This window comes from Xiphophorus couchianus, chromosome 22 (assembly GCF_001444195.1).
Source record: "Xiphophorus couchianus chromosome 22, X_couchianus-1.0, whole genome shotgun sequence".
Lineage (NCBI taxonomy): Eukaryota > Metazoa > Chordata > Actinopteri > Cyprinodontiformes > Poeciliidae > Xiphophorus > Xiphophorus couchianus.
This window is the reverse complement of record NC_040249.1, coordinates 10,787,819-10,800,789: the sequence shown is the minus strand read 5'-3', so window position 1 is coordinate 10,800,789 and position 12,971 is coordinate 10,787,819. Positions and strand designations below refer to the sequence as shown.

Genomic DNA, 12,971 nt, shown 5'->3' with positions numbered 1-12,971 from the left:
TCATCACAGCCCTGCCATTACTGCTCAATCACTGTTCATGTGATCACAGAGGAGTACGCTCTGTACCTTGCTCCTGTGCACCGATTAACTGACGAAGACTTGCTTTAAATATCACCCTGGCTTTGATGTAGATGTGATGCTTCCTCTCAGTCACTTTGATCATTGCCATTTTGCAGTTTTGATCTTTAGGGGATGGAATAAGCACGCGGCGCCCCATTTCAGTTTGGTGATTCAGCAGCATTTCCTGTCAAGTCATGTGTGTTTTCTCTTAAATAAGGACTTAAAGGCAGATTTAAATTGCAGGCACCGGGTGAGGCTCCCTGTTGGGTTCCCATGCCCGGTGTTTCCTGTGCAGATCAGTGAGGTGACCTGAGCAGAGCTGATCCCCTTCACCCTCACCTCTCGCCCCCATTCTTTGGAGATACCAGTAACTAGGAGGTAGGACTCCCCAGCGAGCCTCAAGAAGCTTAGATCTCATTTCCGCAGATTCCAATACACCTATCTACCTTTGCCGTCCCTTTTCCATCTGCTGAAACAGCATCTATTTGAATGCTCCATAGAAGCATTATGTAACTGATGAAAAGCAAGCGCTTTTCATTATTAATGATGGAATTTCACAAAGTTACATAAATGGAGAAATACAGTAGAAGTGGCACCCAACTTTTTCTGAATTTTGTAGCTTGTTCAGTTGCCTTTTCATCTGTACTCATCTGCTTTCTCTCACATTCACTCTGACCCTCGCCCCCTTTAGGTGTTGTGGGTCTAAAACCTCCAAGTCAAAAATCCCATTAGTCAAGGATTCTGAGAGGGATTACGAGCCTTTTTCCCAGCTTCTAGCACACAAAATATCACCCGTTAGCTGAAAGATACAAGTTCCTGATACAAAGTTCTGGCTTTTTTAGTGTGACCTTACATTTTAAAGGAAGATTCATAGAAATGAAACCAAACATTTGATATTTTATAGTGTCACTAAGATATTCTGAACTATGTAGGACAATAACCCTCTGTTATGACTTTGCGTGTTAGGCTAAAATTGCATCTCAAATCTGTTAACACACTCATCTGCCTGAATTCCCGGCGTTCCTCTGGTTTTGTCACCTCTCCTCCCTTCACCTTGCACAAACGTTTCATCACAGATTGGACATGGCAGAGTCGGCCTGGTAGACGGAAGTTTTGGCCCCACGGTCAGAGGTCGTGTCACTCCCTGCGTGGGGGTAGATTGTGCGTTTGAGTCATGATTGGCGTTATGTGCCGTTTTACATGTTCATCCAACTTTTTCACCACACAAAACTTAGAAGAAAGCTTTAGAGAAACCAGAAAAGAAAGACTCGTGGCTAGTGTGTATCATCTGGAACAGTGGGATTATGGCCCCTTTTTCATGTCAGATAAAGTCAACAAATGATTTCAGCACTGACAGGTGATATTAATACTCATTTTCCAGAGGCTAAAAACAGAATGATTTCAGATATACTGTTATGTGCAAAAGCCTTAAGACACAATTTTTAAAAATATTTCACTTCCCATGAAACAGGTTTTGTTGGAATGTTTAAGTAAGATCATGCTTTATACATTCCTCAGGTTTTCTGAAGATATTTCAGTAATAGACTTTTTATCAGTTATTGTAAATGTTTGATGGTAAATGCTGCTCCCAACATTATGGCACAAGATGTTATCAGGTTTTTAACAGAGGGCAAGATTATCTTAGACAGGTGTTTTCTCTTCATAAATTAAATCATCATTTTTGTATTTACTCTTTGTCATCCATTAAAGTTAGTATACTGAATGGCATAACCATGCTAAAGACAAAAATCAAGAACAAAGTAAATCTTGTAGGGATCAAATATTTTTACAACACAGAGGACGTGCAAAGCTTACAAAACCTTTGACAAATTTGATCTAAAATGTCTGACCTAACTTTAGTTGTACATTGGCACTGAAAGACATTTTGGCTCCTTTGCTGTCCTCCCTTACACAATCGGGTTTTTTTACGTTTTACATGGTTCCTTTGTTGTTTCCCTGGCAGAGCAATCCAGCAGGCCCACAGGGGTCATCAGGGGAAAGACGAGTTCCAATTATGATCATTATTTGGTAAATAAAATGTCAACAAGGTGTTTCCTTGACACTTGGTTGTGTAAAAGGAGGAAGGTACAGAAATGAACGCCCTCCTCTCAATGGGAGCTCTAATCTCCCCTTTCATGCCCCCTTCTTATCTGAAGGGTCTCAGCTTTGGCTGCCATGTGCAGGTCTGCCTGGACTGGCACTTCTTACTCGCAGGTGGGGTGAGTGTCCTGGCAAGCATGTGTTTATAAAACTCACTTGTTTGGGCACAATACTTGAACTAACTTCTTTTGAGGGAACAGTGTGAATCTGTGCAAAGCCTTTTCCCAAAGTTCTTTAGGAGGCGACGGCCCATTGAGAGGACAGAAGAAGGGATTACCTTCTTCGACAGTGGTGCATTTCCGAGAGAGCTGATTAGCTCTGCATTCATTGTTAAATTGAGCAAAGGAAGGCCCTAGAGGAGTGAAAGGATCCAAATAGGTGGGCCCAGAAAGAAAACAGCCACAGGAAGCCTTTGCACAGGCAGACCCAAAGTTTTCCCAACATTTCTTTCCCCCACTCCTGAGGAGGCGCAGCGTGAAAAAGGAGATTAGCATACAAAATTAGAGGCAGAATGATTTTTAGGGGCAACTTGCTTCATGCCCTCCTCCCCCACGACCCTGCTCTGTCTGGACAAAGTTAATTAAACTAGTATTAAACAGTGAAGAAACTTCCAAGCGCTCAGCGAGGATTACCATGATGAAGGAGAGAACGGGAGGTATTTGTTGGGGTGTAATTGAGAAAGGCGTGAATGAAGGAGAGTTCGCTCGACGGCTTTCTTTTCTCTTTGGTCCACCACAGTGGAAGCAGAGTGAAAAAGTGAGTCTGTTTGCTCTGAACCATGAAGTATTCATGTCACAAAGAGTATGTTAAAGAAGGATGAGCACTTTCTTCATCCTGAATTATATGCACGATTAAAGTCTTTATTATTCTTTCATTACATTTTAATGGAGAGAGAATGAAAAAAGGACACTTAAGCAAAACTAGAAAAAAAAATGCTGTGCAATAAATTAACAATATACAGTACAAAGTGCTTCATTTTATGTACAGTTATACATCAAGAGCGGAAAGAAGGGGTGAGCCAGATGATGGTGGAAACAGAAATACAAACTAACACCGTTGCGAGCGTTCTCGCAAAAATAATTTCAGAACAAAACAGATTCCTGCGAGAGGTTTAAGAACAAGTTTTGCACCAGATTATCTATCAAATGTTTTTTTTCCAAGTACAAGAATAAATAATGTGAAGAATTTTAATGTCAGTGAGAACCGTTTCAATGCCATGTCACTTTTCAAAATGTGGTAAAAAAAAAAATATATAAAAATATATCTTAAATACATTTATGCTAAAAAAAAAAATGAATCTACGAAGTTGCCTGTTTTGTCATGAGACTTCTGTGCTCATTTGTGAGAAATCTTTAATGTGAAGATGAAATGGGAAGGTTTTGTCCAGAACACGTCATCTGCAGAATCCAGATGTTTGATTGAGCTACAGAAACAGGAAAACATGAATGCATGTGGACGAGTGATGGGGATGCTCAGTGCTTTTTCCTGAGCCTGAGGTTCTTTCGGCGGATGGCGGCACTCTCATTCCTCCCCCTCTGACCTCCTTTCTTCACACAAAAGTACTTGGTCACCGTCTTTCTGCACTGCTCGCACTTCACCGCGCAGCACCAATGGAACTTGCAGTTGCAGCTCGACACCATCTCGGCTTTGCGCTCTTCTACAGCCAGCCCGCACTCTCCGCACAGCCTCTTGCAACTCCGCTTCTCCCACTTGTTCAGGTTCTTGCCTTTCTTTAGGCATTCGCGGCCCTCCGTGCCGGGCAGGCCCAGGGTGCGGTTCTCCAGGCAGTAGTCGGGCGAGTCTTCGAGGTGGACCAGCTCCTTGCGGGAGATGGAGTTGAAGGTCTCTGCAATGGCGCCGCGGCTGGCCGCGCTGTTTCCTGCTCCCCGGAGGAGATCCACCTTCAGGGCCCTGTGGTACTTCTCCTTCAAATAGTTCCCCACTTCCCTGAACTCTGGCAGCTGCAGCCAGCAGGTCTGAGTGGTGCAGCTTCCTGAAACACCGTGGCACTTGCACGTCTTCTGCATGGTCCCCTTCACAGCCTGCAAACAGCATCAAGAAAACACTAACTTCAGGACTATGCACCTCAGGTTCACTAGGTTTCACACAAGACACTTTCCCATAAAGATGAAATAATTTAGTAAAAACTTATTTTTACTGAGGTTTCTGAGATGTTCAGAAGAAACTTACATCTTCTGAAAATTAAGAAGATATACACTTTATTCCAGAATAAATCACATCGTCGCAATCCTTTCATGATGTGAGACATACTAGCTTATTCTAACTTTATGAGTAACAATGTTTAACAAGGAATTGCATGTGATTCTTTTTATAAATGTCAAGTGGCTTGTAAAAGTATTCCTGCCCTTTGAACTTTTTCACATTTTACCATGTCACAACCATCAACTTCCAAATATTTTATTGAAATTCACTGTAGACCAACATTAACTAGTGCATAAAGTGAAAAGATGGGACAAGAATGCATAGTTTTAATATATTTTTCAAGTAATAATGAAGTGTTATTTACTTACACTTAGCACCCTCTAATCAGATGCTTTCAAATAAAATTCAGTGCAACTAAACACCTGGAGACGTCATGTAATTAGTGACTACAGTCCACGTGTGTGTAATTTAATCTTAGTGAAAATATAGCCGTACAGTTAAGGACACAGAGGTTTTGAACCTCAGTGAACACACAGCATCATAAAGACCAAGGAACACAGCAGACATGTTGTGGAGATGTTTAAAGAGGTGTTATGTTATGGAACAATATGCAAAGCTTGGGTTATGTTACTGTCATCCCAGTGTTCAATCCACTGCCATAATGTTTCTAAAAATGAAAACATTATGGTAGAACTGTAAACCAACCAAGACCTGAGCCTCCAACTAAACTGTGGAGGCTAAAGAGTGGGTAAGGAGTAGAGATCTGAAGGTCAGGTGGGGGAAACCTTTGACAGGACAACTATTAGTTGTGCTTTGGATAAAGAAAAAAAAAAAGACATTGTTGAAAGAAAGCCATAAGGGAATGAACTGGTTTGAATCAAAGCATATTCGTGTACTACAGCAGTTCAGTTAAAGTCCAGTTCAATATCCAAGACTTGTAAACTGATGGTCACAGATGCTGTCAGTCCAATGTGCTTGATATTAAGATTTTTTTCGAAAGTAGAATGGGCAAAAGTTTTGGTGTACATATATTCTCTAAAAGACTTGAAGCCATAATTGAGGAGGAACTTGTTTCTACAAACTATTGACTCAGAGGGGGTGAATACAAATTAAATAACGCATTTTTCAGATTTTTATTTTTTAATTCTGGATTGACGTGTCACATGAAATTCTAATTAAATCAATCGAATTTTGTCGTTAGACAACGCGGAATACATTTGGAAGGTACTGTACAGATTCATATCTCAGTGTGACGTCTAGTTCATGCAGATGAAGGTAGGCATACAAGTGAGTCTGGAATTGCTCGAGTCTGTTGATTGATGTCTTGTCAAATTAACTAACTGTATTGTTAAAGATTCCGACATGAGTGAAAGCTTTATGAACTAAGTGTCTTTGTCATCCTCTGTGTCTCCTGACTTTACCCGACACAAAACAGATGTCTGCTAAAAAGGAAGGGCGCTTTCCTTTCATGAAGAGGCAATGAACTCTACACCGAGGTGAGGCTGAATCAAAGTTTCACATCGAGTCCCATTGTCCCTCCTAGAATAAATAGGACTATTTATTTAGCATGTTCCTTGTCAACATGTTTTCCTGTGAGTGGGGACCCAACGGAGAGACCCATTGAGTTGAGGAACAAGAAAAAGGAGTTTTTTTCTCTCTTTCTGTCCCCATTTTTTTCTGTTACAATGATGCTCCAGGTGCCATAAGGATCCCAGGGCCCGACAGGGGGGAGCAAAGGCACCATAAACAAAGAGCACTTCAGCTGCACGCCTGTGGTCCCCTCAGGCGTCCCTCGGGGCCACACAAAGACCAACATAAATGTGGGATCCTTATTGCAAGAATAAAAACTAAAACACTTATTTTAAGGAAGTGGGATAATACAGAATGCTTTGCAATGTCTGGCTCCACAGGATCTCCAATTAAGCTTCCACCAGCCATCCTGAGATTCTTGAGCTGAGGTATTGTCATAAAGAGCATTCAGCACTGGTAAATAGGCCCTTCTGGTACAGCGAACACACTGTTATTATTGGGGACGAGTGGCACCTCACTTATAGAGATCTGAAAGGGATGCTTGGGTGGCACACTCAGTGTAACGCTGAGAAGGGATGAAAAAAATGATTCAAAGGATGCTTTACGCTGTGCGTGCTGTTGGAGTGCCATAAGAGATCTGCAAAATTTCAACCAGGTTACCACACAGTTTACAACCAGGTTCGGATTAAGGCTCACTCAGCATCCCAGCTGTGGGCACTTCCTTGATTTTTAAACTGATGGAGTGAATACGGAGGTCTACCTTCCGCCCAGCTTCGTTATTGTGAAGATTCATGGCCGCCCGAGCATCCTGTCCAGTCTCCAACGCGTCCACAAACTGTTTGGAGATGGCCTCACCGAAGCCGACATTATCGCTGCATCCACCCCAGAGCCAGCCATGACCTCCTGAGGTGAAAGAAAATTAATAATATAAATCATTGTTAGTTTAAGTTACACAAATCTTCTTCAAGCTAATGTATAAGTTTATCAGTCTCTGACCTCTCTGTCCATTCCTGCTGTCATCACAGCCACAGTTGTCAAAGTCTCCGAGACTGCAGTTTCTGGTCAGGGTGTACATAACCCCAGCAGAGCTGATGGCATGGACGAATGCAGTTTCTCGATTTGCTGTTAGCAGAAAATGTTCTTTGAAAATTGCCTCCTACAGTGTCATCAACGGCATTTGTGCCACATATTTTATTTGCCAGAAATCATATAGTTTATGTTATTATGTGATTACTCCAAATTTTCAGCCTTTCCTGTAGTGACAAACAAAAAGTGATTGAAATTATGAGATTTTAGTTGTTGTAGCTGTTATTTGTCATTTCTAAGTCACAAAATGTGAAAGAGAGGTGAACTAAAGTCAAAGGGATATCCTTAAGCTTTGTCTTATGTCCTGTTTATAATTTCCTATTGATGAAAAACATACAGTTATTTCATGTCAATTAAAATTGAGAAACACAAGAATACAGTCAAAGTAGCCTACGAAGGAATATTCCCTGGTTTGGGATTTCAAATCTGGGCATTACTGCAGAACACAACGTCTACTTTTAATAGTCATAGCTGAGTGTCCAGTTCTAATATAAGGTCATAAAGTGAAGCTTTATCTCTTGAGTAAATCAATGAGTAGAGATCTGTCCTTAGAAAGAGACCTAGCAAACAGGGAACCTGTACTGAGATTTGGAAAGTGTTCTGTGGTAAGTCCATAAGTAACCACTGTGAAAATGACTGCGTTTGACAAAAATTGTCATTTGAAACACAAACATTCTGATAAATATAATTTCTGCTCTCAGCAGAATTGTTGGGGGTTTTTTACCCAGGCATACTTCAGCAAATTCCACTAACAACGTTGTCATTAGATTACCGAACTGGCGAGTTTGGTTCTCACTGGCATCGTTGCATGACAAAGATCATGTTACTTTGTTCTCAGCCACGTCCCCTGCCACTTCTTGCTACAACACTTCTGGTGAACCTTTCCCCACCCTCTCCATGCGAAACTTCTTGATCGGTTCTGATCCAATACAGCAGACAAACAATCCATCAACGTATTCTGTACTTTTTTTCCCAATATCATGGAAACTAAAATGAGATGTTGCAGCAAGTCAATCATTATTTCCTCCTCATCTGAACCTGTGAACTCGCAATAGTCGATTTTCACAAGGGGTTTCACAAGAGTTTGGCTCGGTCACATGAACACACATCAACAGTTCAACTTCGGTCCAACCATGCTAGGAACCTTATTTTGTCACCACATAATCAAACCATGTTTTACTCTGAAGGGTTGGGCTGCAGTAATAAAACTGTCTCAATGTTATTCTAAGAACGTAAGTCACTCAAGCTCAGTAGATCTGTCTACTGTTAGTTTTACTACAACAACAAGCTGTTTGGCCCCAAAAAAGACTTGAGTATAACGCTACACATGTGACGGGCAAAAGAAATGTTGAAATACTGCCATAAAATTAGACTGTAGTCAAGCACTCTAGTTAACCTGTCTCAGAGGTGGAGAAATAAAATCGATGTAGAAGCTAAACAACAGAAGCTATTGTTTTAATGTGATCTGTACACATCAACAGATGTTTTGTAATGACATAGGTTACATAAAACATAAAAACAGCTGTAAAGCAAATTATTTTCTTTCCTGATCAACCTTATGCTTTTAACAATAATTGTCCGTGGTCTAGTTTACTCCCTGCTCAAGCTAGCTGTCTTAGCTTCCCCACATTTCCTGTATACAAGATCATTGTGCTATAAGTGCTCACTCCATCCTTTTATATTGTCTCTCGCACATTCAACATATTTCAGGAAAACAGTCATATGTACAATAGTCCATTGGACGTTGGATCTAAATTACACTTAGGCTAATCCTTCACGTATAGAACTTTTTCTGCTGTACACAATCTACAAAAAACATGAAAAAGCCGATTCAGATTGACGTTTTAGACTTTCCATATTTATGGGTTTTATGTCTCTAAAATATTATTTGCTCTTTAAGGTTTTCCAGAAAAAGAACTAATTAAATTGAAGCCTTGTATTGTCAATATTTATTCCAACTTTGGACATTTGGTGCATTTCTATTGTTGGTAAGCTTTCTACAATCTGTTCAGGACTACAACATGTGTCTGTGAAGGAATTTAGAAACAGAAGTGAATGTGTTTTTCAAATTCTCAATAAATTGATCTCATAGGCTAAAACATATATTTTGACAAAGCAAATCGTTTTTATTTAATAACAGAAAATACAACAACCACACCATAGAATCATTAAAAAAACACAAATACAGTCACCATTTTCCTTGCTCCACAGAGACACTGGAGCTGGTCTTAAAAGTGTCCAAAGTGTCTGTGGGCACTCACCGCTGCGCAGGCTGCTGTGTGTGGACAGCTGCAGAGCTCTCTCAGGGCAGTTCCAGCGGTCCCATGCGAACTGGTATTTGCATTCCTCAATGCCACTCTGAGCCCCTGCTGCCACACTGCTTGAGTAGATTAGGTATGCCTGCAGCACAGACATGACATATTGCACCCAAATAATAACAGCACAAGTAAATGATGCAGAAAAATCCCCCAATGGAGCAGTTTTAAGGAACCTGATAAACTTAATGCTTGTGAAGAACAAAAGTTCTCTCCTTAAGGAGGAATTACTTTATGGCTTTATGTTTTTCTAAGCTTTCATACATCATGTACAGCATAGTACAATTAGATTTGCAATTTTAATGAGTTCAGATAAGTTTCAGATTACATTTTCATTCTTTTGCCTTAGAGAAAATAATTAGCAGTTCAAATCAGATCTTGGATGAAATATTTAAGCTAAGTCACATGTTGTGAAGACAAAACTATAAGCAACACCCTTAACTTCAGGACATTTTTTATAGAATAAGGAATAAAACTATAAGAGAGAGAGAGAGAAAATATGACAAACACAAAAATCTTTCTGCTATGATCTGATGCGTTTTGTCAGAGCCCTGCACTCTGTGCTTGGCTTTCGCCTGCTGCTCCAGAGCCTGTTCAGACTGCATGAATGATAATATAACTAATATGTCTCAAGTGGCCTTCAGGGAGATGGAGTACCACCTCTTTCACAGGGATCCGGCTCGCTAATGATGACCACCCACAACAGTGCTGCCTGCCCTAGCTTCTTAACACACTCAACCCTCGGACATACACAGCGCTTCTGAATAAGGTCAAGTGTACCAAGAGGGGAGGGGAAAAAAATCACAAAAGGCCAAGAATATCACTGATTTAGAGCTTTTGTTGCAAACAGACAGGTACCCAGAGACTGTCAATACACAAGGAGTGAGGTTTAACTCCCTCTTTCTCCAGAGAAAAAAAGAGGAGGGGAAGATCAAAAGAAGCCAGGCTTACCTTGGGTCCGGTCATCAGGAAATTATTCACTGACCTGGAAAAGGAGACAGCTTATTTCAGTCGGGAAAGCCCAGTGTCCACCACAAAATCCTCCACTAGCATCTCTCATTAGTGTGTTTCAGGACACGTGAAACTGTGACACCATGTGGGCATCCAAATCTTGGTGAACAACTCTGAGCAATGAGCTCAGATGATTCTAGGAAGCGCTTAGAGAAAGGCGACGTTTCTATTTAATTGGGGGTTTTTTTTATTAAGTATTCATAATGGCTTGAAATCTAAATTATATTTGATAGCTGCAAATAAATGGATTTCTAATACTCATAAGTCTGGATTGAAGAGGTCACATAGATCAGTTGAACTATGGCCAAATGGAGTATAAATTTAAAGATTTTGTTGGTTTTACATACTAAATACTTTGATGTATTATTTACACAGCACCAATGTACAACAAATGCCATTGCATTGGACTACAATAATGATGAAAATATCCTTAAATATGTTCACATATAATTTATATATAATTAAATTATCAAAATACGCCACATAGAAAGCAACTATAACAATAGAAGTAGCTTTGATATGGGTGATATAACTTTCTGAAATCCAAACTGTTTCAAATCCTACGGTGCATTAGAGGATCAAAAACTGTAAAGATAAAAACTTCACCAACATTTGAAGTTCCTGGAAGCTGATATGGCTTTCCGCTCAGGGCAGCACAAGCTTGAGTCGCCAAGAGGTAAAAAATTTGAAACGGAAAAGGTGAGAATTACTTTTCATTTGTGCCTCCATTTAATTGTCTTGTTGCTTATTATCACTGCAGCTGGTATGTGAGTAGCTTATGATTCTGTGTGAAATTAAATAAATAATTTTTTTAATTTTTTTTTAAGGAGCCTGGACTAAATTTATTTCTGCTTCAAAGTCTTCAGTACTTTTACTGGTCAGACCTTAGACTGATTACTCAACACCAAACAAAGATTCTTTCGGGTATTTTGAGGTCACAAAATCAGTTTGAAACTTTTATTCTATTTGTGAAATCTAATGAAAAGGAGCCATGCCTTCTTGGAATTAAGGAAAAATTATATTGACACAAGTGCAGAAAGCACAGGACCTAACATTATTCAACTTGGACTGAATTATTAGCAATCAATCAAAATATGCTTCTTAATATTTATTTGTTTAGATCAACCAATATTACATCATTATATTTCAGTTCCTAATGCTTCTGAGAAGTTACAATGTAGACAGAATATGTAGTATTTATAGACCTCTATAGCTTTTTTTTTTTTTCATGCAACCACGGAAGCAGTATTCTACAATCTGGCAAACCCCAAAACAATTTGTTCAGTTTTTGTATTGACCTGCAAATAAAACCGCTGATTTTATCTAATTTCCGTCATTTTGGCATCCAAAACCCATATATGTCTCCAGTACACTAAATGGAAATGAATATTTGGATGATTGGAAAAACATAATAACATTACACAGTAAAATAAACTTACCAGCAGCAGTACGACCTCATGTGAGTCAACAGAATAAAAACGTAGAAGAAAACCTCCCAGTGGACGAACATCCTGACAGGTGAGGCGCAGCTGCGGACAGAACAAGGGATGCGGGAGACTGAGCGCATGGAACTCCACCAGGAGCTATCAGGATTCAAGGAGGGGGCTCTGAAATGGAGCCCCTCTCGTCCCAACAAGAGATTATCTGCTTAATTAAAGATTTTCCCCCCTCTTAGTTCTCTGGCCAATCAGAGGTATTGCACCGAGGAGAGACTGAAATGATCAAAAGGGCACCCTGGGCCTTCAGGGCTGGGCAACGATGGCTCCCCTGCCTCCATTCAGCAGCAGAGGAAGATCAGTTTAATCCTATAGGAAAAGGGTAACACTGATCCCTGCGAAATTCTGCTCATGAAAAAAAAAAAAGTTTACTTAAGATATCTATCGCAGAGCTGATTGCTAGGATTAGTAGATTACAGCGAAAAGGAAATGATGAGGCCTATAAATTTGTAATTAGGAAGTAATTGGAGGTTTAACAAAGGTGATTAAATCAGGGCGTATCGCCCGGAAACTCGGGGGCTGTTATTCACACAAATTTGCTAGAAGGTATTTTATATCTCGAAATAAACTGCCGGGAAAAAAAAGAATATTTCCGCATATTTACGAGTCAGACAGCACCTGAGCGGATGGTTTCTTGCGTCCTGCCATGAGACAAGCAAGCGGTTTATAAAGAAGACAAATACATAGTAATAAAAATATTTTACTCTTTTGTAATTAAACCTATATTGAAAGTGTTTTTTTAAAAATAAAGTTTATTCAAATGTATTAAAGCGCCTTTTTTGAGCGCTCTTGTATAAAAGTGAAGTAGAACAGAGCGAAGTCCGAGCTATGATCAGATATGGAACCACTTCCATCACTAATCCAGACGATCCTTTCCTGACTGGATGAAGGGTTATTCCCCAATAACCTCGTCTGACCTCCAGGTCTCTTTCCTTTCGGCTCAGGCTGGCCTTTGGCAAACTTCTTGCGTGCAAATTAGGATTAGACAGACAGAGAAAGAGGGAGAGAAAAAGGTTATTTGGAAGGTGGTGATGGGGGATTTCTAGGTGATGTTTGTGGATTAAAGTTTAAGGAGAGACGATCAGCAAGATGAGAGAAAATAAGAAAGACCCACGCGGTCTTTGTTGAAAAAAAAAAACAACCTTATAAATAAGTTCTAAACGTTATCTGTCAAATTTCTCAAATGGCAAAAAGACATCATGTATGAATG

At 40.0% G+C, this 12,971-nt stretch overlaps 1 protein-coding gene across 1 annotated transcript; it reads right to left on the bottom strand.

Annotated features, from left to right (window-relative positions):
- Positions 1-3,039: 3,039 nt before the first annotated feature.
- Positions 3,040-11,869, bottom strand: wnt8b (wingless-type MMTV integration site family, member 8b). Its single transcript, XM_028006695.1, has 6 exons — positions 11,705-11,869; positions 10,206-10,239; positions 9,201-9,339; positions 6,850-6,975; positions 6,614-6,756; positions 3,040-4,202 (listed from the first exon to the last, which is right to left on the bottom strand). The coding sequence occupies exons 1-6, from the start codon at positions 11,830-11,832 to the stop codon at positions 3,633-3,635; spliced, it is 1,140 nt and encodes a 379-aa protein (XP_027862496.1). The 5' UTR covers positions 11,833-11,869; the 3' UTR covers positions 3,040-3,632.
- Positions 11,870-12,971: the final 1,102 nt, after the last annotated feature.

What these genes read in the sequence shown, in the direction of transcription:
- wnt8b (XM_028006695.1), bottom strand. Translation starts at nt 11,832, where the DNA reads ATGCGCTCAGTCTCCCGCATCCCTTGTTCTGTCCGCAGCTGCGCCTCA. An exon ending in TCCTGATGACCGGACCCAAG is followed by an intron (nt 9,340 to 10,205) that starts GTAAGCCTGGCT and finishes TCTGTGCTGCAG; the next exon opens with GCATACCTAATCTACTCAAG. An exon ending in CAGCAGGAATGGACAGAGAG is followed by an intron (nt 6,757 to 6,849) that starts GTCAGAGACTGA and finishes CTTTCACCTCAG; the next exon opens with GAGGTCATGGCTGGCTCTGG.